Source organism: Pollachius pollachius (genome assembly GCF_949987615.1).
Source record: "Pollachius pollachius genome assembly, chromosome: 7".
Lineage (NCBI taxonomy): Eukaryota > Metazoa > Chordata > Actinopteri > Gadiformes > Gadidae > Pollachius > Pollachius pollachius.
Window position 1 is genome coordinate 7364169 of NC_136940.1, and position 22947 is coordinate 7387115.

The 22947-nt window shown below is 45.8% G+C and overlaps 1 protein-coding gene across 3 annotated transcripts; it reads left to right on the forward strand.

Annotated features, from left to right (window-relative positions):
- The first annotated feature begins 2983 nt into the window (after positions 1 to 2983).
- On the forward strand, positions 2984 to 18346 carry ccdc50a (coiled-coil domain containing 50a). 3 transcript variants are annotated; one of them, XM_079739621.1, is made up of 12 exons: positions 2984 to 3258; positions 5072 to 5134; positions 7818 to 7947; positions 9702 to 9792; positions 10155 to 10257; positions 13261 to 14034; positions 14576 to 14727; positions 15135 to 15179; positions 15402 to 15551; positions 15706 to 15827; positions 16173 to 16288; positions 16694 to 18346. In XM_079739621.1, the coding sequence occupies exons 1-12, from the start codon at positions 3210 to 3212 to the stop codon at positions 16711 to 16713; spliced, it is 1815 nt and encodes a 604-aa protein (XP_079595747.1). In that variant the 5' UTR covers positions 2984 to 3209; the 3' UTR covers positions 16714 to 18346. The 3 variants fall into 3 exon arrangements, with proteins under 3 accessions (XP_079595747.1, XP_079595745.1, XP_079595746.1); XM_079739619.1 differs by having other exon boundaries at positions 16988 to 18346; XM_079739620.1 differs by having other exon boundaries at positions 13270 to 14034; positions 16988 to 18346.
- Positions 18347 to 22947: the final 4601 nt, after the last annotated feature.

The window sequence follows — 22947 nt, forward strand, 5'->3', positions numbered from 1 at the left end:
CCCAGTGCAGCCTTCTCCTCCGCCTCCCCACCCACCCACCAACTGTAGACTCGCTACCCTTCAGCTCCTGGGCGAATGTCCCTGGGCACAGAGGGCCTGCTCCGTCTCCACCGCCGCCCTCAAACACAGTACTTCCAGAAACAGGCTATAGAGAGAGACAGAGACACCCGTTGTAGCACATTAAGCGGCAACAGTATACACACAAGGAGATTGGGGGAATGGCTCAGTGCAGTAATGTGCAACATTGAATTTATAATGCAGTAGTATACAAAACATATCTAATCTTGTATGACAATGCAAGGCAGACTTAAAATGTGCAGAAGAGAAAGGGATAGCAAGGGATGGAGAGAGGGAGATATGTTAGAGGGGGAGAGATGTGATAGAAAATGTGACGGTGAAGATGGAGACAGAGTAGAGAAGAAGAAGAGAGAGCAGGGAGAGGCTGACAACGAGAGGGAGATCGCCAGAGAGAGAACAGAGAGAGGGAGATTGCCAGAGAGAGAACAGATAGAGGGAGAGAGTCCGAAAGAGAGGGGGAGCATGCAAGAAAGGGACACTTACGTTCGCCGCGTTTCCCCGGTAGGGATTTGACTTCAGCCATAACATCTGCTGTGATCTTCCTCTCTAGATCCAGGTCCTCTCTTAGCTGAAACAACGGGTCACTCACTAATTAGTTTTCCACTTCTTTAGTCCTGAACCCATTCATTTATTTGCCTCTTGTTTAAATGTGCAATTTCCCATTTAATGTGATGCGTGCATATAACAAAGGAGTTCTGATGTCTGATGTGTTCTTCAATGCATACAACACATTAGAGGTGATGTCACATAGATGATATTGTTTGAGACCTGCTCTGTAATGTATGTTATATTATTTGTTTCCATTCCAATTGTTTCTGGTTGTCAAGTGTGATAATGTAACAACATTTAAAAGTTTTGATGTCAAGCCAAACATTCTTACCTTTTCTAGTTGAGATAACTTATTCACCAGCTCAAGACCTGCACATTTAGAAGATAAATGTCAATTAAAAGTTCTTAATTTAGTTATAAACTGATCAGTCAAAATCATTGAATACTAGTCACAGATGTACTTTTTCCACTGAATGTCCCACCTGGAATGTCATTCCTTTCGATAGGCACCAGGCTTTTATTCAGTAATAGTGCTAGGATCTGGCGTTGAGCGTCTGGCTCTTCTTTTGGATAATAAATATTGTTTCCTAAAGACCCACAAAAAAAAATACATGGCAGAAAAGAACCACATAAGAATGAATGTGAAATAAAAGGAACACAGACAACAGATGCTTTTGGTGTATTCCCTAACCTGTTGCTTAACAGGTGACCATGTTTCACACGCAGGCCAGGAGGAATCAGCATCACATCATCATTTTTCTTAGATTCTTTTTTTTTTTTAAAAACACCAAGACTGGTCACTCACCAGTGTTGAGAATGCTCCTCCCCTCCACACACAGTAGCCCTTGCAGCAGCAGAATGCCCAGCACTCCTAAGCAATAGTTGGCAGAGTACACTCTATCCATTGCGCCTCAGTGTATGGTCCAAACTAGGTGACACCTTTCGCTCTGAACTCTGATTGAAGAAAGACGCTGGCGGTCCAATATCTATCGAGTCTGTTGCCACAAAATGTATTTATGCATTCTTGAGGTGGGGTGGAGGAGGGTTCGGAGCCCTCGAGAGGAGGGGCCAGTCCCACCCCGGTATACTAAATCAATACCTAGTCACCATTTGGTGCCGTCAATAGGCAACCAATTTGAGTGGACCGTGCAGCGTCCAGGTGAAATATGAGGACATGACGCTGTAGACAAGGCCAGTAACCTACATCACCCTGACAGGAACAAATCAAACAGAGTGCAGACCCCATCAATCACAGTCTTGTTTACAAGGGGCCCAATCCAATACACTTCGCCATTGCAAGCATTTTCTTTTACATTAATTAGTTCCTTAAATAGCAAGTGGAGAATCTGTGGAGAATAGAGGTGCTTGGAAAATGATTTGATTTTGTTGTTTCTTGAGTGCACAATATCTGGATTTAGGTCTGCAGTCTTTGCTCTTGGACTGTTTTTGAACTGATGAAATCTTTATTCTTTGACTCGTAGCAGTACCAAACTTATACCTTGCAAACATCCCTATATAAATCTTAGAGATCCGATCTCACACCGCTAATGAATGAGCCTGGCTCTCATTCAAGTTGGCGCGGGTCCACAGCTTTGAAATACTTGGAAAAGCCAAAAAGAAAGAATGGAAAAGCATCAGCCATTGATTCTTTATAGACCACACTGTAAACAGCTTCCCAGTTGACAATGCATACAACTTCCAAAAGTGAGCCACTTCAAGGACCTCGTAAATAATTGCAGCTTATCGAGTACACACAACCGACATATAGACCATGTATCCACATATTATAGCAACATTATTTTATAAAAAAAATATTTTTATGTTTTTATGTTGTTCAAGAACAACTTGTAGAATTGATGGAGGAGGAAAACAAATAACAAAATATAATTATTATTATTCACCCCCCTCCTACTTTAGGACACTATCGATGTTCAAGCAGCATTGCTGATTTTGCCAATACGTTCAACAAAGAGAGGCATACATTTATTTTTTGTAAATATGCAGTATCATTAATCTTTCATCGAAGTCTGCAATTCTACAAACGTTTCACTAGAGGGGGCCATTACATAAGAATGTTAATTTGTGTGCGCGTCGATGTATTGTGTTAACGTGCGCAAAAAAAATTAATCACGCAAAATAAACACACACAATTGCAGAGCTAATATCTTTCCATTACAGTAAAATCATCCATACTAGAAAGAGGCTTCTGCAAACCCTTTGCAATGACCTAGGTAGGTGCACACGGTGGGGACCTAGTCGTGCTGCCACAAGCCGCAGCTGCAGCCAGCTGCATTTTCTGAGACAACGAAGAGGGGAGGGTCATCGGTGGGAGGGATGCTCGCAGAATACCCTGATCTGCTAGCTATAGTAATGAAGCAGCATTGCTAACTAGTACCAGCGACGTGACACGCGTTAGTTATCGAACCTCCATAACGGGTGGCTGTCCGGCTCCTCGTCATTCTTCACCGTGTGTACGAGCAGAGGCCGCCGGACAATCAATCAGGGGCCGCCGGTGTTGTTAACCTTCGGAAGAACGCGGAAGTGTCATTCAGCGTAAACCCTTTTGACACATTGCTGACAACATGGCTGAATTTAGCATCGACCAGAAAAAACTGCCTCCAGTAAAAGATGGTAATACCCGCTCGTTAGATTAATATCACTCCACGAACATGCGCTTAGTGTTGGTATACACGGTGGTGTGGCTGGCTAACGTTAGCCAAAAAACGCACATTATAAAGGTAACACCGCGGACGAGGCAGGTGTTTGGTATCTGTAACCTGTCTTTGCCGCCCGGTGTGGGATTGGTACAACTAGCCTGTGAAATGGGAAGGTTTCATCCGTACTAGTTATGTTAGCTCGTCGTGTTTGATTTGATAGTCGACATAATGATGACACCTGCTGCATTGTAATGGAGGTAGCTCAGTGGGCTATGTTAGCGATGTGTGAAAGACGGGGTTTCGTTAAATATTATGATAATGTTCATAATCATTGGACGACCATGGGACAATAAGCCCTGCTTTGCGTTGGAACTGATTGAAGAAAGCACGGTTTAGTGCCCTGTTTTCTTTCACATTTAATTTTATGATACCTGAGGCTAGCGTGATTGTTTACAACAGCTGTGATATCTGTAGTATTTTGATCGGACGGATACCGTATTCTCTGTAATATAGTCAACGATACCTAGACATAATTTTATATAATGTACATCTAGGGTGTCATATTTTATTGTTGTTTGGGTTGGATATAGAAGTGAATGCAAATGATCAGATTGTTCAAACAAGTATGTCCGTATACAAAAAGTTCAACCAGCTATTTAGTATTACGTATAAATGTGGTTGAAGGACAAACTGTCTTCGGATTACTAAGTCATGCGTACACAATAGTATTAATCATGCCAGAGCATTTGTTTTGTCGGCTAAAGAGATTAGGCATATGGTTGAAACATGGAGAATGCTAATCAAATCCCATGTAAGTTGTCTGTTGGGGTCTGCCCCCTCCTCTTACCCATGCATCTGTCGATTCAAGTCATGACCCACTCACCTAACACGTTCAGTCCTGCCGTGCCTGCCACACGTTCTACGGACAAGCTTATCTTCCTTCTCCTTCGATTTTGCATAGATGGAGAGACCCTTCCTATACTCAATGGAACTAAAGCTCAGCCTGCTACTGAGCTAAAGCTCAGTAGATAGTGGACCCGTGTTGGGTCCACTATCTACTGTGCAGTGGCCCTCCTTTTTTGGTTAATAATCAGGAATATGGATAAATTAATCACTGTAATAGAAGGTGTGTGTGTGTGTGTGTGTGTGTGCGTGCGTTGGGGGTTCTAAATTTTGGTATTCCAATCTGAAAGCTGTTGCAGTAGAAGATATGTCATGGTGTCTGGGACTTCTATGTTGCAGTTTAATCTATTGTCTTTAAGTTTTTTTTCTTAAGTCATTTCACCATGAATGCATTCATAGGTTTTAAGACTCGCTCTGCGAAAGACCGAAAGAGATGCAGTCAACTTCATCGTCGTGTTATGCAAGGTGGAAACGTTCAGCCACCGAGACATTTTTATCCGCGATCTTCCGGTGGCTGAGCTTCTCATATTGTTTTCAGTATGCAAAGAACACAAATAAAACTTGCATAGTAGATTGGCATGCTACGCTGTAACGAAGAAACGGTCTGAACACCAGCATTATACTGATACTTCTTCAACAAGAGAAAATAATTTTATTGTGAAGAATAGTTTGGTAGGCATGTCAACTCCTCCAGAGGCTCATACCCACATTGAGAGGAGAGATGTAGAGAACCCCCCCCCCCCCCCCCCCCCCCTTTACACATCCTGGGACGATTTTAGAATCCTCTTTGTTTTATGTTTATGTTTTATTTAGTTTTATTCACTGAAGAACACTGGACACACAATGATTCTGGAATAACTGGGCGCCTCTCGCTCTCTCAACAGTGTGTCGTGACTTTGCAGTGCTGGAAGACCATTGCCTGGCCCACAACCTCCAGGAGCAAGAGAGTAAGTTGCTTTACTGTTTTCAATTCTCATCTGTTTAATACCACTGGTAATCCATAACACTGCTCAGGGATTAACTCGAATACCCTTCTCATTCCCCTATTCCTAAATAGGGAGCAGACACTTCCACTGACTGACATCTACCTTTTTTGTGCCTTTCATAGAGTAGTATACTTTAAGCATACTCAAAGCATCTCGTCAGCGGCCCAAAATATGCAGTGCAGACTAGGCGGAAGATTTGCATTTCCCTACTTCAAGATGCTTTAACGCAAAACGTGGACCCGTAATGATACCGATGTATTTCCTTCTATCCCATTCGATTTGGACAAGCTACTCTTTAACTCTTTAGCTTTTACCATTCTATTGCACATCTAACTTGCTTGCTTGCAGGAATTAAAGGGAATTGTTAACATGTTAGCCAGAAAAATAGTCGTCTTTTGGGGGGAAAAAAAGTGTGAAAGCCCAGAGTTGTGAAAGCAGACATTGAGTGAATGCATTTGGAAATACCTTAGGAAACCACGAATGACAAGAAGGAGAGCGGGATGGGTTGGTTGGATAGTACGACTGAGCCACAGGGTTCTAGATCACATTATCGCATGTCTGTCATAGCTGTAGATCACGGGTGCCTTGGAAGGATGGAGCTCAATGCTCGCCAGAGGTGAGGCAACGTCATGAGGTCAACAAGTCATCTTTACATCACCAACGGACTACCCTGAGAGATCACTGTTTGCTTGAGTTGATCACTATCTGCTGAGATAAGCTTATCTTTGCATTTAAAACGTGTCTCAGACACTGTCCAGAGACCTTTTGAGATCAGATACATGAAAATGGGACTATTCAACAAGTCAACAGTGTGGTTAATGTGCCCAACCTCAAGGCTTGACATGATCAGTCTGTATCATGGATGTTTTGGTCTGAAGCATCAGAATTGGCCGACTGATTGTGGAATGTGTGGGGAAATGATGAGCCACCACACATCCCAAGAATAGGCCCTGATTTTGTCCTAACTTCTCTTGTTTGGGGGGATGTTTTGGGGATGTGTGTGGATGTTTAGTCTTCCTCTATGGATGGATCCCATGTGCCCAAGGCCAGTGTGCAGAGCAGAGTGTTTTGCCTTGTGTTTGTCCTTAAGCCTTTTTAATGGGTCGATTGCTGCCATAGTGATCCATGGCATGTTAATAACACCCCCCACTGATGCGTTACTTACTGATCCAGCTTGAGTGTTGGATCGGCTTGGTTGGCCACTGACCTTGAGTAGGGGCAAGGGGGTGGAGTGACTCAAACGGCTTGCTCTTCTCCTCTCCTGCCATACAAGATGGAAAAAAACAGAGATTTCAACCACGTCTGGACTATTGACTCTACATTTATTTGTATAGTTGATTAATTTAGCAGACGCTTTTGTCCAAAGCGACTTATAATATGTGCATTCAACCGTTGATGCAACCCTAAGAGGGAGAGAATACAAACCATTCATCAAAAAGGCTAACTGCTTCAAGTGATGCATTTAAGAAACAAGAAATATAATGTTTATTTAGTTAATATATTTTTTATTTTGTAATCTGTTCCGACTGCCAAGTTGCAGTCAGAACAGATGAAGTTTCATCCTGCGGGGGGAAATGGATAGGGTTTCTGCTGTCCTGATGTCAGTGGGAGCAGGCTGCCACCACTGTTGAGCAAGGTCACCAAAAGCAATGCTTTTGTGCTTGCCCAATGTTTGTTGTCTCTATAGCTGGAGTCAACCATATCAGGATAGTACCAATCCTCTTCAAGGTCTCCAGTGAAAAAAGATGTCATGATATCATTTTATCTTCCATTTCTGAGCGCCAAGAGGCCCTTCTGTTTTGGGGGGGGGGGGGGGGGGGGGGGAATGGTTGGATAAATGGTTGGATAAATGATAGTCTGCGTTTCGTCTTGACGTCACCATCACCGTCATCTTTTTATTCTTTTATTTTTTTCTTCTTTGGAAGGCATCATTTACTATTGATTGATCAACATCGCAGACACAAAAAAAAATGAAGGGAAAAAATCAATGACAACCTATTGGGGAGACGCTAAATATAGCCACTGCCGTATCTCACTGCTTCCTGTTTCCATCCGTCCAGTCACCGCACGGGGTCTTAATGGTTCCTCCGTTGGGTAAATTGTGGGAAGTAAGCTTTCCCCCCCCCTCCCAGAGAGTGGATCGATAGGCAGGTGGAGTGGATGCTGCCGAGTGAGTGATGCTCCAGCTTCCATGCATACCAAGAGCCAGGTTGCGGTGTGCGTCATCAAGCCAGGATTTATCATCCCTCAGGGGCTTGGCACGTTCCGTCACACAGCCTTGGAGCTCCTGTTCGCCGGGCCCATCCGTTTCTGGAGTGACTCACGCCAGGTTCGGTGTTGTTGTTGTTTTGACTGCAGCGGGATGAAGGGTGTGCGAGCAAGCGTTGTTATTCCCTTCTCTCCTCCAAAAGCTGAACCCAGACCCCTGAACAAGTGCTCCATTCAGGGGCGTGAATAAACAAGCGTTGAGTGTGTCGGCGTAACTCTTGTTTTTGCATGAGCTTATCCGGGGATGTTTGTGTACACGGAGCCATGGAGGCGTTGCGAGCCTCTGTCGAACCTGCGTGATTGAGTCACTATCATTTTTAACCATTTAGGTATTTGTTGCAGTGGTGTTTTAACGCCGGTGCGTTTGTGTCCGCAGTCGAGAGCCACCTGGCGTCCAACGTCCACAAGAGTCGCCTGGCTCAGCACGACCTGAAGGTTGCCAAGCTGCTGCAGGAGGAGGAGGACATGAGGGCCAAGGCCCAGAGCAAGAGACAGTTCCGGGACCTGTGAGTCCCTGCCTCCCTTTCCCTCTCGCACGCAGCGGGGTGAACAACTTTGTCTCCAAGCCTTCCCCAACATAACAGATATACCAGTTATATGAGCTGACAGTCAGTATGATGTGTGCGATTGCTGAGCTGTACATTCCACTATTCGGGTCTCCCTGGGACTCGACAGCACCTGCTATGAAAGACGATATAGGGACCGTTTGGAAACAACAGTCCTCTCTGCGCCCCATGTTTTGTTAAATATGTGGCTGTGACTAATTAGTTATGTGACAGTAGTCCACACACACACACACACACACACACACACACACACACACACACACACACACACACGTAAGCCAGCACTCCCAGGGATGAGAACAGATGCTCTTCCATCATGGTGGACAGTACGCACTGGGCATGCTGGGAGCTTGTGATGTCACCTGTTCTGCTTTTTCTAGCCCCAAACGCCCACACCGACATAGAAACAATGATAGCATTATGTGTTTGGAGTCTAATATAGTGGTAATACTGTTTTGGCTCTCTTCCCGAAGAGTTCTGGGTTCTATCCACAATATGGTGGAATGGTTCACAAAATAGGTATAGATCAATATTTAAAAATATAGTAATTAGAGTTTATTACCTTAGCAGCCTGGTATTATATTATATATGTAGATCTAGGAGGAGGAGTGCGAATAGTTGGTTCGTAAGGAAAGCGAAAACATATTAAAATGTGTTTAAAGCTTTTAAAATGAATGTACAAAAATGGATAGTATGTGACAAAGGACATGCAATACTGCAGTGAAAAATAGGTTGCAACCAAATTTGTTACAGTACCATCAAATGAGGATGTTAGCCTTGAGCGCTGCCTGGATAGCAATCAGACATCATCCGAGACTGACACATCACACTTTCAATGGCTACCGTCATTACAGTGCAAAACCCTTTTTCGAACCCGAACAATACATGCATGTCCCGAACCGTGACTAGCAAATCATACTGTTCATACTTTCTACTTGAACCGTTCCATTGCTAATCCCCAATGTTATCTTGCGGTGGTATTCATGTTCTATAAAACATGCAACCCTAGAAATTTAGAAGCAGTCCAAACTTGACCAACATGACCCTTTGTGACTGCGATGTGGACTTTGTGGTGTGTTGACAAGGTTATGCTATGCTACAGCTATGCAGTTACCACATTGCCTGTGTCTGTAGGATCCGTCCACAGATATGCATGTCCAAGCAGTTATGCAGCTCACCCTGCAGAGTTTCTGGAGAAAAGGTGAAAGCAGATCTAGGAAGAAGCAGCCTAGCGTAGCGTAGTGGCTAGGGTGTTTGACTCCCAGGAAGCAGAAAGGTTCTGCGTTTAATCCACCGTGTCCACAGCCTGACCTGGATAAAGATGGCTCCAGAGTGACTAATTGTTATTGAATATTTTTTGAAAAAAGAAACGACTGCAACCGTGAGTGAAGTTTTGCCTAGGTTAAACTGAAGCTTTCATTATAATGATAATAATAATATGGTAGATGCTCAATTTAAATTGAAAGTACGCTACTTGTGATTAAAGAGTTTTGTAGAGTCTATCCATGTGCTGCTTTCCGCAGACTAATTTATTTTGAATAAAGTCGAGTCAATGAAGGGACTGCGACCTTAAAATAATGAAGTGAATCTACATGAACATTTTTCTTTAACTTATTAATGATTGTGTGGTTTTCCCTCTTTTTTCTGCATCCACTTACAATCGCACACACACATAAACAAACACGCACACCTAGAGAACGCCAAGATAATGAGATCGCACAGGGGATTCAGGAGGAACTCGTCCGACAGGCTGAGCAGCAGATACTTCAGGAAGAAAAGGACATGGTATGTACACATGCGCAACTGCGCATTCACAAACACTCACACAATACTGCCCATCCAGGCAGAAGGGTATTAGTCTATCACACCCTGATACTGACTTCCGTGGGGGAGGTCAGCCGGTCTAATGTACTTTGGTGTTTGATTATTCTCCTCCTTTGTGTCCTCCTTAATTGGAGAAGTGGCAGTCTGGTATGCCGCCCTTGACACTCACACAGACAAAAACACACTTGCCGACCCATATTCAAAGACACAAACAAACGCACACACTTCACGTGCAAAAGGAGAACATTCACGACAGAAACTGCTTTGTTGTAACAATCTGGATTTTCCAGTCTTGCAATGTTGGTCTGTTTGTGTATTTCCAGGCCATCGCTCGTAAAATGCAGGAGAAGGAGATGAAGGAGGAGAGGAGGAGACAGAAGAAGCTGGAGGCTAACTTTGAGGAGGAGTACTTCGAGGATGAAGGAGGTGGGAGGAGCGGCCATGATTGAGAAGTGTGTGTGTGTGTGTGTGTGTGTGTGTGGAGGCTATGGAAAGCGGATTAGATTCTCTTCCAGGGTGACAAGTGATGGTTTTAAGGGTGTGGGTCTTAACGTTTCGCAGCGCCTGTGACGCGTTGCCAACCTGAAGCTAAGATTTAGGAGTGCTATCCTGAGCACAAGGTTTACCAAGAGCAGTCGTGTCTCATCTTGGTCTACGTCCCTTGGCCTTCTAAGGCGGCTGGACAAAAGAACACATTGTAACAGGGATATTATTAGGCTCCGGAAATATATCCAGCTGATATCTCAGTGTCCCCAGGTGACATTCAGTCACCTGTGGGTGACATGGGGTTTCTCTTGAGCCTTACTATTAAATATGACGGCACATGTTATACTGGCAAGCCGGTAGATGCTAGATCGCTTGAGCCAAGAGTCCCTGTTTGTTCTCTGCCGTTCCCCCTGCAAGACTCAGTCGCCTGAGTCATGCAATGCACATGAACCACCGGCTGTCATGGAAACCAGCAACTGTAGCGCTTCCTTTTGGTGTCTGTTTGAGTCGGCTGGAGTTGGCTCCTGCAACTAACTTTCTCCGTTTGCTGTTGGTCTCGTGTTGGCCCGACATAACCATGCATATGGCCGCTTGTGTAGTCGGCCGCTTGTCAACACCCGAAAGCTCAGAGGAAGTGTGTGATTGTGTGTTTGATTGTGTGTTAGCCTCGCGTGTCTCGAGAACGTCGTGCCCTTTCCTGTCCAGCTGGCAGCAGCTGCAGAACCGACTTTAGAGCACATGACGGGTCTGGTCCTGTAGGCATACCAGCTTAGATACAGCCCCGACTTTCACTTCTTCAAATGAGAGGCAGAGGAAACACATTTGGTATTATCTGTACTGTAGAAACCGTGGTGCTTTGTCCACAACAAGAGCACTGTAGAGGGGACCAAACACACACACACACACACACACACACACACACACACACACACACACACACACACACACACACACACACACACACACACACACACACACACACACACACACACACACACACACACACACACGAAAGGCATGGTTTGGAACTCCATCCGTAAGCTTGGTTTGGGTATAACGACGTTTCAAGTTAGATATCTGTCCTATCCTGCCCAAATGATTCACAAGTGGTTGGAATCCTAGATGCTATTGTCCGGGTGCAACTTTTTCCTCGGCCTTGGTTCACACTTCCTGTTCGTGGTTGTACAACTATCTAGCGATCAAATCACTTTCCCACAGAGTCAAATATCAGTCCCACTCTATTCCCCTTCCCCCTTCTGTCCGTTTGTCTGGGAATGTTTACAGTAGTGGCAGTCGGACATGGTGATGTGTACATAGTGGGAGGCAGTCAAGGCTCCATGTGGCCAACGAATGCCGGGGTGTCCCCAGCAGGTTTTCAGGTTGAGCATTCCGACCTCTGTGTCATTGGTAGTGCTGAAATGAAACAGGAAATTACAACATTCATGTTTAAATAATCGATTTGTTTTTTTGTCCTTTACATTAACCACATTAACTAGAAATGCAAATATCTTTGGAAGCTTTTTTCGATCTTTAGATATATATTTTTCTTTTTAGTCACGTCTGCTTGTCAGACTGAATAGGCAAATGTAAAGAATTGGGCTCTTTTTGCTCTCTGGTAACAATTTCACGTCAATGCGATCCCAACCCCCCTTGTGTATCTATAAATGGACAGGGGTAATCGCAAAGGGGGCTGCATGTTTAGCTGTCCTTTCATGTCCTATTTATGCTCCAAACGCGTCCTGCGCATTTAACCCCCCCTCCCCTGTCCCCCCTCTTTTATCTTACCCGGCATTACCTCCGGGCCGTTTGTTTGGCTAGGAAATGGCGGGGTAGCTGGCCGACGTGTTTGTCTCAATCCAACAGATCAATGGCATACTGAGCAGCATGGTGCCGCAGCCGGCGCTCACTGGAGACAAACAGAGCGCCAGAGCGGGCGTAAACAGGGGGTTTAAACACAGAAGACGTTGGGGACGGATGGAGGCCGCTCGTTTCCGTGTGTTCAAAACCGGACCTCTTGTGACCAAAGTCCCAGTGGGAGGGGTTTATGGGGCTGTCGGGCTCAGGTTGCTACCTGTTGGCTAGTTGGCCAATGGGAAAGGGTTTCACCCGTCCCATTGTTTACCTACTTGCCATTTTCAAAAGTATAAATTACGACAGGGTTGTGTCTGGTTCAGCATTGTCACGGCTTCTCGGTTTGGATGCTTTGTGCCTGTGGATAACTGGCATTCCTTTTGGTTGACGCGACTGTGGAGTGTTCTGAGCGACTGTTTCACTCCCTGCAGGCTGGTCTCCCCTCTGTTGTTGACACGCAAAGAACCAAGAGCAGCACAGGATCATCTTAAATCAGACTCTGTCCATCTTGTTTGTCCTTATTGTGTTTGTCATTTAATATTGATTTTTAAATGCATTTCCATGCAAATTATTTCCCAGACACCCGGAAAGGTTGCACAATTTATATGTAGAAAGCTCATTCTTCTCATCACTGTCCCTGCCTTGGCTCTCTTATCTGTAGCTAGTCACATCAACAACTCAGCGCTGTCTCCCATTACCACACCCAAGTACTTTGTTTACTTTGCGCCCCGTCTAATAACAGGGTGTTCATCACATCTCTGGTGTGAGGCAAACTCAGCTGATGCTCTCTCCATCAGCTGCTTGGTGTACCCCTCATCCCGGTGCTGTGACTAACCCATTCCTCATACTCACCCGTTCGGGCCTGGCTCATCTATGTCTCCTGTGTGTTGTTCCCGTCTCTCCCCGCTCTCATCCACCGATGCATCATGGGTCATCATCCCATCTATCCTCTTCATCATCATCATCATCATCATCATCATCATCATCATCATCATCATCATCATCATCATCATCGTCGTCCTCCTCAATCCCTTAACATCGCCCCCTCTCCGCCGTCGGGCCACGGCCCGCGCCTTGCTCACCGGCACTTAGGGCACCCAGACAAAAAGAGCCGTCCCGGCCCCAGGTCCCACAGTCGCTCCCCGGGCCGCTGCGACGAGCCCCCCGCCTCGGGCCGCCCCCGGGAGGAGCGTTTCCGCGAGGACCCCGCGTGCCCCCACAGCCGCTCCCGAAACCCCAAGCAGACCTACCCCGAGCACTCGCTGCCCCCTAGAGGCCGCCGCGGGGACGGGCCGCCAGGGGGCCACCAGGGGCCCGGGGGCGGGGAGGAGGCGGAGAGGGTGGTGCGGAGGAAGGAGAGGCCGCCCAGGCCCGCCCCCATCGACCTCGACCGGAGCTGGGACCGGGACCGGGAGAGAGACCACGAGAGACCGAGGAACAGGGAGAGGGAGAGAGTGAGGGACAGGGAAAGGGAGAGAGACCCCCGGCGGGGCCCCGAGCGGGAAAGAGTCCCGGAGAGACCCAGGGACCGGGGACCCGGCGGGGACCACCACAGGGAGCAGGACAGACCGAGAGACACGGACGGGCGGCGGGCTAGAACACAGAGCCGGGAGCGGGCTCTAGAGGAGGAGGGGATCCTGAGGAAGGACAGGACGTCATGGGGCGATGAGGAGGAGGGAGGGGGTCTTGGTGGTGATGATGATGATGATGGGGGGGATCGGCGGGGCAGGAGAGCCGGGGGCCGGCAGCGCGTGCCCTCGGACCCTGACACAGTGTTTGAGGAGCACTGGAGCGGCGAGGGGCCTTCGAGCAGGGAGGGTCCCTCGAGCAGGGAACGCTGTCACACGCAGCCTCCCGGAGAACCAGGTACAGCCCGGAGCTCCCCCCAACCAGCTCCTCTGGACTCGGCAGGGGGCGCGGCCGCCGGTGTGTGGTGTGTGTGGTGTGTTCTTCTCTTGCTGGGCTATGGAGCTTCCGGTGGAGGGTTCGATTCCTGCCCACCTTCACAACAACTAATCAAGATGCATTTGTCTCCTTCTTGCTCTGCTGCTCAATTGGCTTTGACTCTTTTGTGTTCTCAATTTTATTTTATTTGTGTTGTTTGGATTATTCATTGTGATCATGATCATCATTTAATTCTTTTCAGTTGCTTGAATGGATCTGGTGATTTTACTGCGGGTTTAATTGATCGGTCTCAATCACTGGACTACTTGCAACAAATAAGCAAAATGACTACACAAATCATGTCCGATAATGAATCAAATGCAGGCATCTCCCAAGGCCATCCTAGCCACCAATGAGAAAAAAAGATCCATAATAAAATCCTGATGATTGATTCTGTTTGTTTAGGGCAGATGAACCAGCGCTCCCCCGGGTCGTAACCTGTGTGATCTGCTGCCCCCCGCAGGTCGCATCGTGCATCGCGCCGGCGGCACCATCATCGCGGGCCAAGAGTACGGCCTGAGCGACGCCACCCAGGGTCTGAAGCGCCTGGACCTCCGCGACCAGGAGGTCATCGACATGGAGGTGGCCCGGAGGCTGCAGGAGGAGGAGATCTTGGTGAGGGCTGGGGGGGACAGTCATTCAGAAGGAAGACAGGGGTTGACCAGCACGTACGTTATACGCTTACAAAGCATAGGCGGTAACGTCGGCTAGATAGTTTGTTTCTTTTCAGTTCCACTGAAGCAAAAATAGTTTTGTAAATATGTAGCCACCCCACTTTGTCGTAGTTATTGTAATAATTGTTGTCTTCAACATCCATTGTAGTTTTGATTCCTGTATTCCCTTGTGGATTGAAGAGCATTGCAGCGCTGCTGAGCTGTTTCCTTTAGTCTAAAGAGCGGTTGAGGAAGTCTGTTCGAAAGGGCTCAAGCTCAGCCCGCCGGTGCCAGAATACGTGTGTTCTACTTCTCGATGGAAAGTCTGACTTTGTTTTTCACTCTCTCTTTTCTTTTTTCTCTCTTCAGGCGAGCAATAAAGACAAGCATGCTGCCCAAGTCGCTCAGGATGAGGTGTGTGGACAGTTCTCTGGAAACTCTCGCTCTTGGCTCACAATGCTTTCCCCCACCAACGCACTGTGTCTTTCATATCCTGTCGTCAGCCAATAACAATATGACTAATTTCCACAACATTTTCTGTCACTTCTGTTGAGCATTTGGATGCCCCATTGGTGCAGACCCATGAGTTTCATCATATGTTCTTTCTGTTCAACTCGTTTGGATTTGCTGCGGCAGGAAATCGCTCGGCTTCTGGTGGAGCAGGAGAAGAAGGAGTACAAGAAAATTAAGGAGCGGGAGAAGGAGAAGGAGCGGGAGAAGGAGAAGGAGAGGATGATGATGGACAGGATGGCGCAGGACAAGAAGAGACAGGAGGCGGGCCTCAGGGTGAGTCGCCCCCTCCTCCAGCTCCTCAGTGTCTTTTGTTTTGGCTTTGTCTTGTGCTTTTCCATTTTCGGGGGGTTTTCGTGATCGGGGCTTGGTGTCTCTGGAAATGAGAGCCGCCGATTCCACTCAAGTTTCCTCTGCGGTTTCCCCCCAGCCTCACGCCGAGGACGTGGTCCGTCCGCGGGACGCGGGCCGGTCCCGCGACGACCACGGAGGGCCCAGAACACGGGAAGAGTTGGAGCACCAGAGGCAGAGGAACCACAACAAGCCCACCAGGTACCCGCATCGTTGTCTCAGCGCTAAAGGCTCAGTTATGGTTCAATCTCAGTTATGGTTCAATCACTGCCTTTTCTGCTGTGCTGCTTCGACGGAAGGGCACCATTTTTGGGAGGCAAACGTCAGGCCCTTGCGGTGGATGCAACAAGGGTCCGCAAGGACGTAATAGGTCCGTAAACCCCCTGCGTTGCGTCAACATGGAACCATAACTAAGCCTTTAGTAGTGCTCGGTCCCACTGAAATACAGGACCTAATGACATCCAAGAACATGATACCATCATTGCTTCCCTTTTCGTTTGTTAATCTCCCATTCTTCCTTTCTTGCTCTCTCTCTGGTCCGCTCAGACCCCCTCAACCCCGCACCCCAAACTACGAAAACGTGAACCCGGGACCCCCCTACGGCTACTCTGACAACCCCTTCCCCCCCCGGGCCCACACCAGGCCAGAGGCGGCCTACAAAGGCAAGTTCTCACCGCCAAGCACTTTGGTTCTAGAAAGGCGCTATGTGAGACTGCACTAACTTACTTATTGTGTCGATATGAAGGTTTCAGTGGCTTTCCATCGTTTTTTATCTCATGAATACAAAAATAGTATAGGTATGTGTATGTACAATGAAGACATATCTTGTCTGTCTAATTTGATCAATGATATGTTTGAAGAATGAAAAGGGTAATAGGGTTATGAAGAGAAATGGAGATTAATATGTTTTATGCTATAATGTTACCAATGCTTAGGACCGACGGGTCCTGGGTTGGATGGACCTCCCCTGGTTGGACAAAGATGTGGGTTGGCGTGTATGGTTGGCTGGATAGATTTAGTTATCTGTGTGATTTTTGCTGATTGATGTCCTTGTCTCCCTCCTCCAGGTGGCTATTACAGACAGTGACTCAAGCTCCCTGTACTGGCCAGCTGTCCTTATTTTGATTTCATACCATTTTCCTCATACCCTTGTTTGTATTATTATTTAATATGTTTGTACTCAAGGATCTGTGCTGTGATCGACTGAGAGGTTTGGGACAATCACTGAGTTGCCAATATGAAATATATATTTTTGAACCTCCCTAAAGTTCAGAGAAACCAAGTGTCTTGGGAGGGCCGCTGGTATTTTTTCCTTTTTTGGCTTTAAAAATTGTAAAATTGTATTGTAATTCCTTTTTAAGTTCCCCTGCACCGAGCTCGGCCAAAGGAGCGGACCTGAACTCTGATGATACTCCGCTGAGGGACCATCATGCATTGCTGTTCCGTCCTCGTTTGTCAAACGTCTGCATCACAAGGGCTTCATTCACCTCCGCCGGATAGCCCCGTGGGATGTGGCTCCATGCGCCATGCTCCATCACGGCTGCTAGTGTCTTAAAACCAAGATGGCTACCGCTTCTCAATGCTGGACTTCGCATCTCTGTCCTTTTTATATCATCATGCTGGGAGACCGGGCCATTCGACATAGTCTCACGCTGCACACGACTCATGTTATTTTATTGTTTTTGGACGGAAGTGTTCTCAATTCTCTTTTATCTTCATAGGTGTGGAACGACAAAGTACAAAACAAGCCGTATCGAAATGCTGGGTCTTGGTCTTTTGGACGCTCCTCAGTCCAGACAAAGGGGTCTGTCTGGTGGGGTTCTGTGGACTTGTAGCGCGTGCAGTGTCGGCCGTGAGTGGTCTCACTGTCACTGTTTTCTAACTCTCTTGCCCTTTGATGAAGGGAACGGGTACTACTGTTGGAGAGCGGGCCAAGGGCACTCTTGTGTGTGGCTCTGTGTTTCCAAGTGCATGCTTACTGATCGGTGTGGTGTACTGTGTGCACATGCGTTTCTCTCTGAACTGGCTCCCTCACTGCTGTCATTGCAAATGGCTCTCATGTGAATTTGGGAATAAGCGCTAACTAATTTAACAATACAGTATACGATACATTATATATTGCCCTCTCCCCCCCCTTCTGCCCCTTTTTTTAATCCAGTATTTGATATTGAGCGAGTGTTGTCCAAATGAAAGCCAGTTGTCTGTCCTCTTTGCAGCCTGGGTGGAACAGGGGGCGGCAGCATAATGAAGTGCATGTACATAATGTGTCTGTCAAACGTGTAGAGTCCCCGTTGTGCTCATTTTGTGAAACGGAATTATCATTTGTCGTTGTGTTTATTTAAGTGTACATAACGTTTCACTCATGCCTTTTTGTTATTCTCCTACCAATTGTCGAGGCGTCAGGACTCTATCCCCAATCCTTTTCATCTGGATATCAGTACTTGTTTTTTGCTTTGAATTGTTTTATTATGGTATTTTCTCTTATTTTGCTGATCTGAAATGAGTCGGTCTCCGTTGTGTTCTCCGGCCAATGCCCTTCCCCTCTGTCTGACTTCCAGCCCTTTTACGGTCTCACTCTGCTCAAACACTAGCAAGACTTCCTGTCCCCAGTAAGAGCAAACATTTCCAGAGAGGAGGTGACTCTCTCACACACACACACACACACACACACACACACACACACACACACACACACACACACACACACACACACACACACACCCCCCGAGAGAGGAGGATGACTACATATAAAGGGGATTATTTTGCTATGTATTTTCAGGGTGCCACAGCCATTTATTTTTTTATTATGTTCATATTGAATAAAGACGGGCAACACTTGTATGAGCTAAGTCAAACCATTTGGACCAGCTGTCAAGGGACTCATTCTGTGATCTTTTTGGCTCAGAGATTGATTTATATTTTTTATTGTTTTGATCTAAGTGTATATTTGCGTTTATGAAGACGAAGCAACTACTAGATGGCATTGTTTTTTGTTTTTTATTGCAAGTAGATTGCATTGGTTCTTTTTAATTAATCTATAAAGTTATATATGCTGACAAGAAGGGAAGCTGTGCCATTATATTTTTTGTGTTTTCTTTTGAACACGAAGTACAATTCTGAGCTTTTGATTGGCTGCAGAAATTAGTCTGAAAAACAGGTCAAGGTGACGCTCCAGTTTTTTTTTAAATGGCGCCATCATGTGGACGCGTTGGTAGAAGCGAAATTTCAAACGCTTTCTATAAGTTGAAATGATTGTACGATGGCGATAATTGCATTGATCACAATTTTGGCTTTGAGTGCAATCCAAACCAAAATGTCAGTATCAGGTTCTAATTTTCTTTGTTTCCATCTAGGGCATGTATGCAATCTACCTATGATAATCAACTTAGTTGTGCAAGCACTTACTGTAACTGGATTTTTTTTTTGGGGGGGGGGTTGGTTAAATAAATCATGATTTTAATCGAAGCTTTCGTCCCACATGGCCTTTAGGCATTAATAAAGTAAAAGTGACAGGTGGTGTCTTTGGTTTAGTAATGAAACTAAATTTAGAGCAGTAGTACAGTTTATTTTGAGAGCACCTCAAAACGATTACCATTTGTAAACAAACTTCCGCAAAAAGCGAAACAGAAAAAATGAGAACAACGTTGTTTGTTTATCGCAGTAAATACCCTCCACTAGTTACCACTCCTGTCGGAACATTGCCAAATAATCATCATGACGATACCAAGTGTAGGCCTACTTGTTGAACTAGTTTACACTTTGCCCCCAGGGCAATTAACTGGCCGGCAGTGAGCTAACCTTCTCTTCCTTTTCAACGGTAGACTTACACCTTACTGTATGCCTTAATGTGGAATAGTCCCATTCACAGGGAATCCACACTAATGTGGCTTTTATTTGTATTCTGCAAGTTGGCCAGTTGGTCAGAGTCAGGAATGACTGCAACTATCATTGTGTTTTATACTGCCATTAATACACTCTACATTCTCCTGTTGTCAACACTATGTTATGTTGAAACGCAATGCCGGTGTTTCATCTTTTTATATGGATCTTACCATTATTTAGTTAATTTGCTTACAACATTTAGGAATTTAACAGCTGAACCCAATGATTTATGGAACTCTTCAGATCAAAGAATAAATGTGTTCAAGGCAACGTGCATTTAAAAATATGTTTATTTATCAACTTAATTTGACATACAATTCACATTAAGTGTCCTTACCTTAACGTTAGGTTACGGCTCACTGAGGAGGAGCTTGATCATTTTAATCATAGAAGCAACGCGGTGTCTTGGTAATTAATGCTCAACCATATTCCCACCTCTCACCGTTGAACAACCCGGCAATGACTGTACAAAATACTAAGCGAAACCTGTTTAAGCAGGCCTCTAGCTGTTTGCATATACTTGTGTTGTAACGATGCATCAATGCCACAATTTTTAAAGCTTTTGACCAGTATCTATCCTTCCACTGATCCCTGTGCCCTTCCCCCTTCTCTTAACGCCCCCTTTCCCTGCTCACCCCAACCCGTGGGTCCGGAGTAGGACTTGTGGTCAAACAAGGTCAAGCATGCTTTTCTAAGTTCCCTGTTCATCTGCTGACTGAAACAGTACAATACAAGAGTGGATCCTTTGCTCTGACTTATAGAGATGTTGAAGGAAATTCAAAAGAAAATACGGTTTTGGATCTTGTTGACAAGTGATTTGTGTCATGCTATCAATATTGATTAACATTAGGGATACTGTTACCCCGTTTTGAATTGTAACCTGGCCTCAGCCTGTTTTCGGACATATCTCTGCCCCTTTGTGATCTATTATACTACCTTTCCCACTCTAACTTATATTAACCCAATATAAAATTATCTTACACTGAAACCATGGCTGAAACGCTCCCCTTTTCAAAAAACCAACATCGGCACTAACACATGTTTAACAACCAGGTATAATCAATATGACAACGCTTTAATGCAAGTTCAGATTATCTTGAAAGAATCCAATTGCAGATAAATCCCATGGCTTTCAATGCTCTGTTTGTTTATACATGTTTAATAACCCATTGCTCTGATGGACTTAAAGTCACACCCCAATACTAGCCTTCTTCCCGGTAGAATCAGAAGGAGAACGTTAAGCTGGTTAACCAGCATACCTGACATAGTACATAGTACATGACAATATCACCACCACCGCCATCACCGCCACCGCCACTGGTTATACCTTCTGCCGCTCTTGTGACAAGTACACAGGAAAAAGTAACAACAATATTCACTGTGTCAGTGGGAAGATCCAGCGGGGAAGGCTCCTCTTCAAACCCAATGGACTCGCCAACCGCATGTTATAACAAACACCATCCATAGTGGGTGTGGGACTGGTTTTGCATTATAGCGTAACATACAAAGTGAAGTTCTACCATATGATATTTGTTAAATGTAGGTATGGGTATCATCAGTAGTACCAAGTCGAATGAGCCATCTCCTAGGCCTAACTCGGTTCACGCTTAATAACACCAGGGGGTAAACTTCCATGGTTTTGAGTTGAGTTGAGTGGACACCCATCGGGTGCAGCTCTTTGGGAGCTTGAGTTGTTGCACACACTACCAGAAACAATGACTGAAATTCATGACCTCTTAAATTTGCAGGCAAAGTTTCCAGCTGTATGGGCAACAATGAAGTCAGAAAGGAAGTCAGGTCCACTCTAATAATGATGGTGGAGGAGTAGCAGAAAGGTCCAGATCCTATTGAGAGGAGGTAGAGAAATGGCCAGTGTTAAACAGAAACAAGGATTTAAAAAGATTTGAAATTGTACATTATTTCTTCATGTCCTTCCATCACACGTAAAGGAGCAAATGGAAACAGGTTGGATGAACAGGTGCAAGCAGGTGAAGCAATAGCAATACACAACTTTAATTTACCATGTACCAATCCAAGGAATATTGCAACACCATGTTCAGCATTTGTTCATGCACAGGTGAATGCAGAATTGCCTATAGTTAACAAGCTCTAAAAAGGAAAAGTAATGTCCATCTTTTTTAACTCACCTGGTGCTGTAAACGCGGTCAAATGCTTCGGCTTTGAATGTATTTCATTGATTGCAAGTCACTTACAGATTAGGACATAATAGAGTTCCGTCTGTAATCTAGTCGATAAGGTGAGTGTGGTGGTTTCTTTACTCGTAACACACCGTGTTGAGACACGGCGGAGACACACGCCCATCAGGAGAGCTCTCTTTGTTTTCCCTCTCCCTCCCTCTCTTACACTACATTATAACATGAAAAAGGTGTCAAGAGAAAAATGGATTGTTAAAAAACAGATCACCCTCGATCCTGGTTTAGGTCATACAGTGACAGTTGCTCAAACGGAAAGCTCACCCACTGAAGCATATCACCCGAGAAGCGCTCCCTATGACTCCCCAGCAGCACACCAATGCTCTTTCAACCTGCTGCATTTGGACTCTCTCGCTCTGATGCGCCCGGGGCACATCTTCAGGAAAAACCGGTAGTCACAACGGGAGAGCATTGAAGCAAGTGCTAATTACCCTACCCAAGTATTGAAGTTCAATAGACGGTATAGGCCTGTATGCTGCATTATCCCAGGTGTAGACCTGAACACTTTTACTCGTTTACAAAGAATAGAAATAAAGTCATTGGAATTGGGGTCAGATGTGACTTGATAATAGTGGTAGGTCTACGTAGTTTAACAGTTGAAGTAGGACTAACTAAAGGAATTTTGGAAATGGCAAATGTCTCTTCTATGTGTGGTGTAGGCGTAGCATAAAAGCCCGACATAGGCCTACGACCAGAAGCTGTCAAACATAACCTGGCCAGGACTAAATGCTAAACCAACACAGCTTACTCCCTCCGTCAGACCTCACAGATGCGCCTTTGAGGTCTGACGGAGGGATGCAAGCGAGTAAAACATTATAATGGTTGGAAATGCTCTCAGCGAAGATCGGGCGCAGGGTTAACGCCATGTTGATTAACATCAAGCATTTCCCATCGACTGGTGTACAAATAGGGAGCAGGCCGTTGTGCCGCAGGGCGTTGTGTGCTCTGCCTGATGCAGGAATGACATCGGACTGGTTCGGTGCAGGCAGCATTAAAGCCTCCAAACTGTAACGCATGCCAGGGCGATCCCTGGGTGTTGTGTCTAAACACGCAGCAGCGACCAATCAGAGACGGACTACGCACATAATCCTACTTTAATTTCGATAGTGTATTATAGGCATAGATGCAAACATGCGTGGCCACCCACGTCAATGGTGGCCAAGCGCCAGCGTTAAAACGTAGCGGCCTACACGTAAATCCTTCCAGGGGATTGAGATTTGAATCTG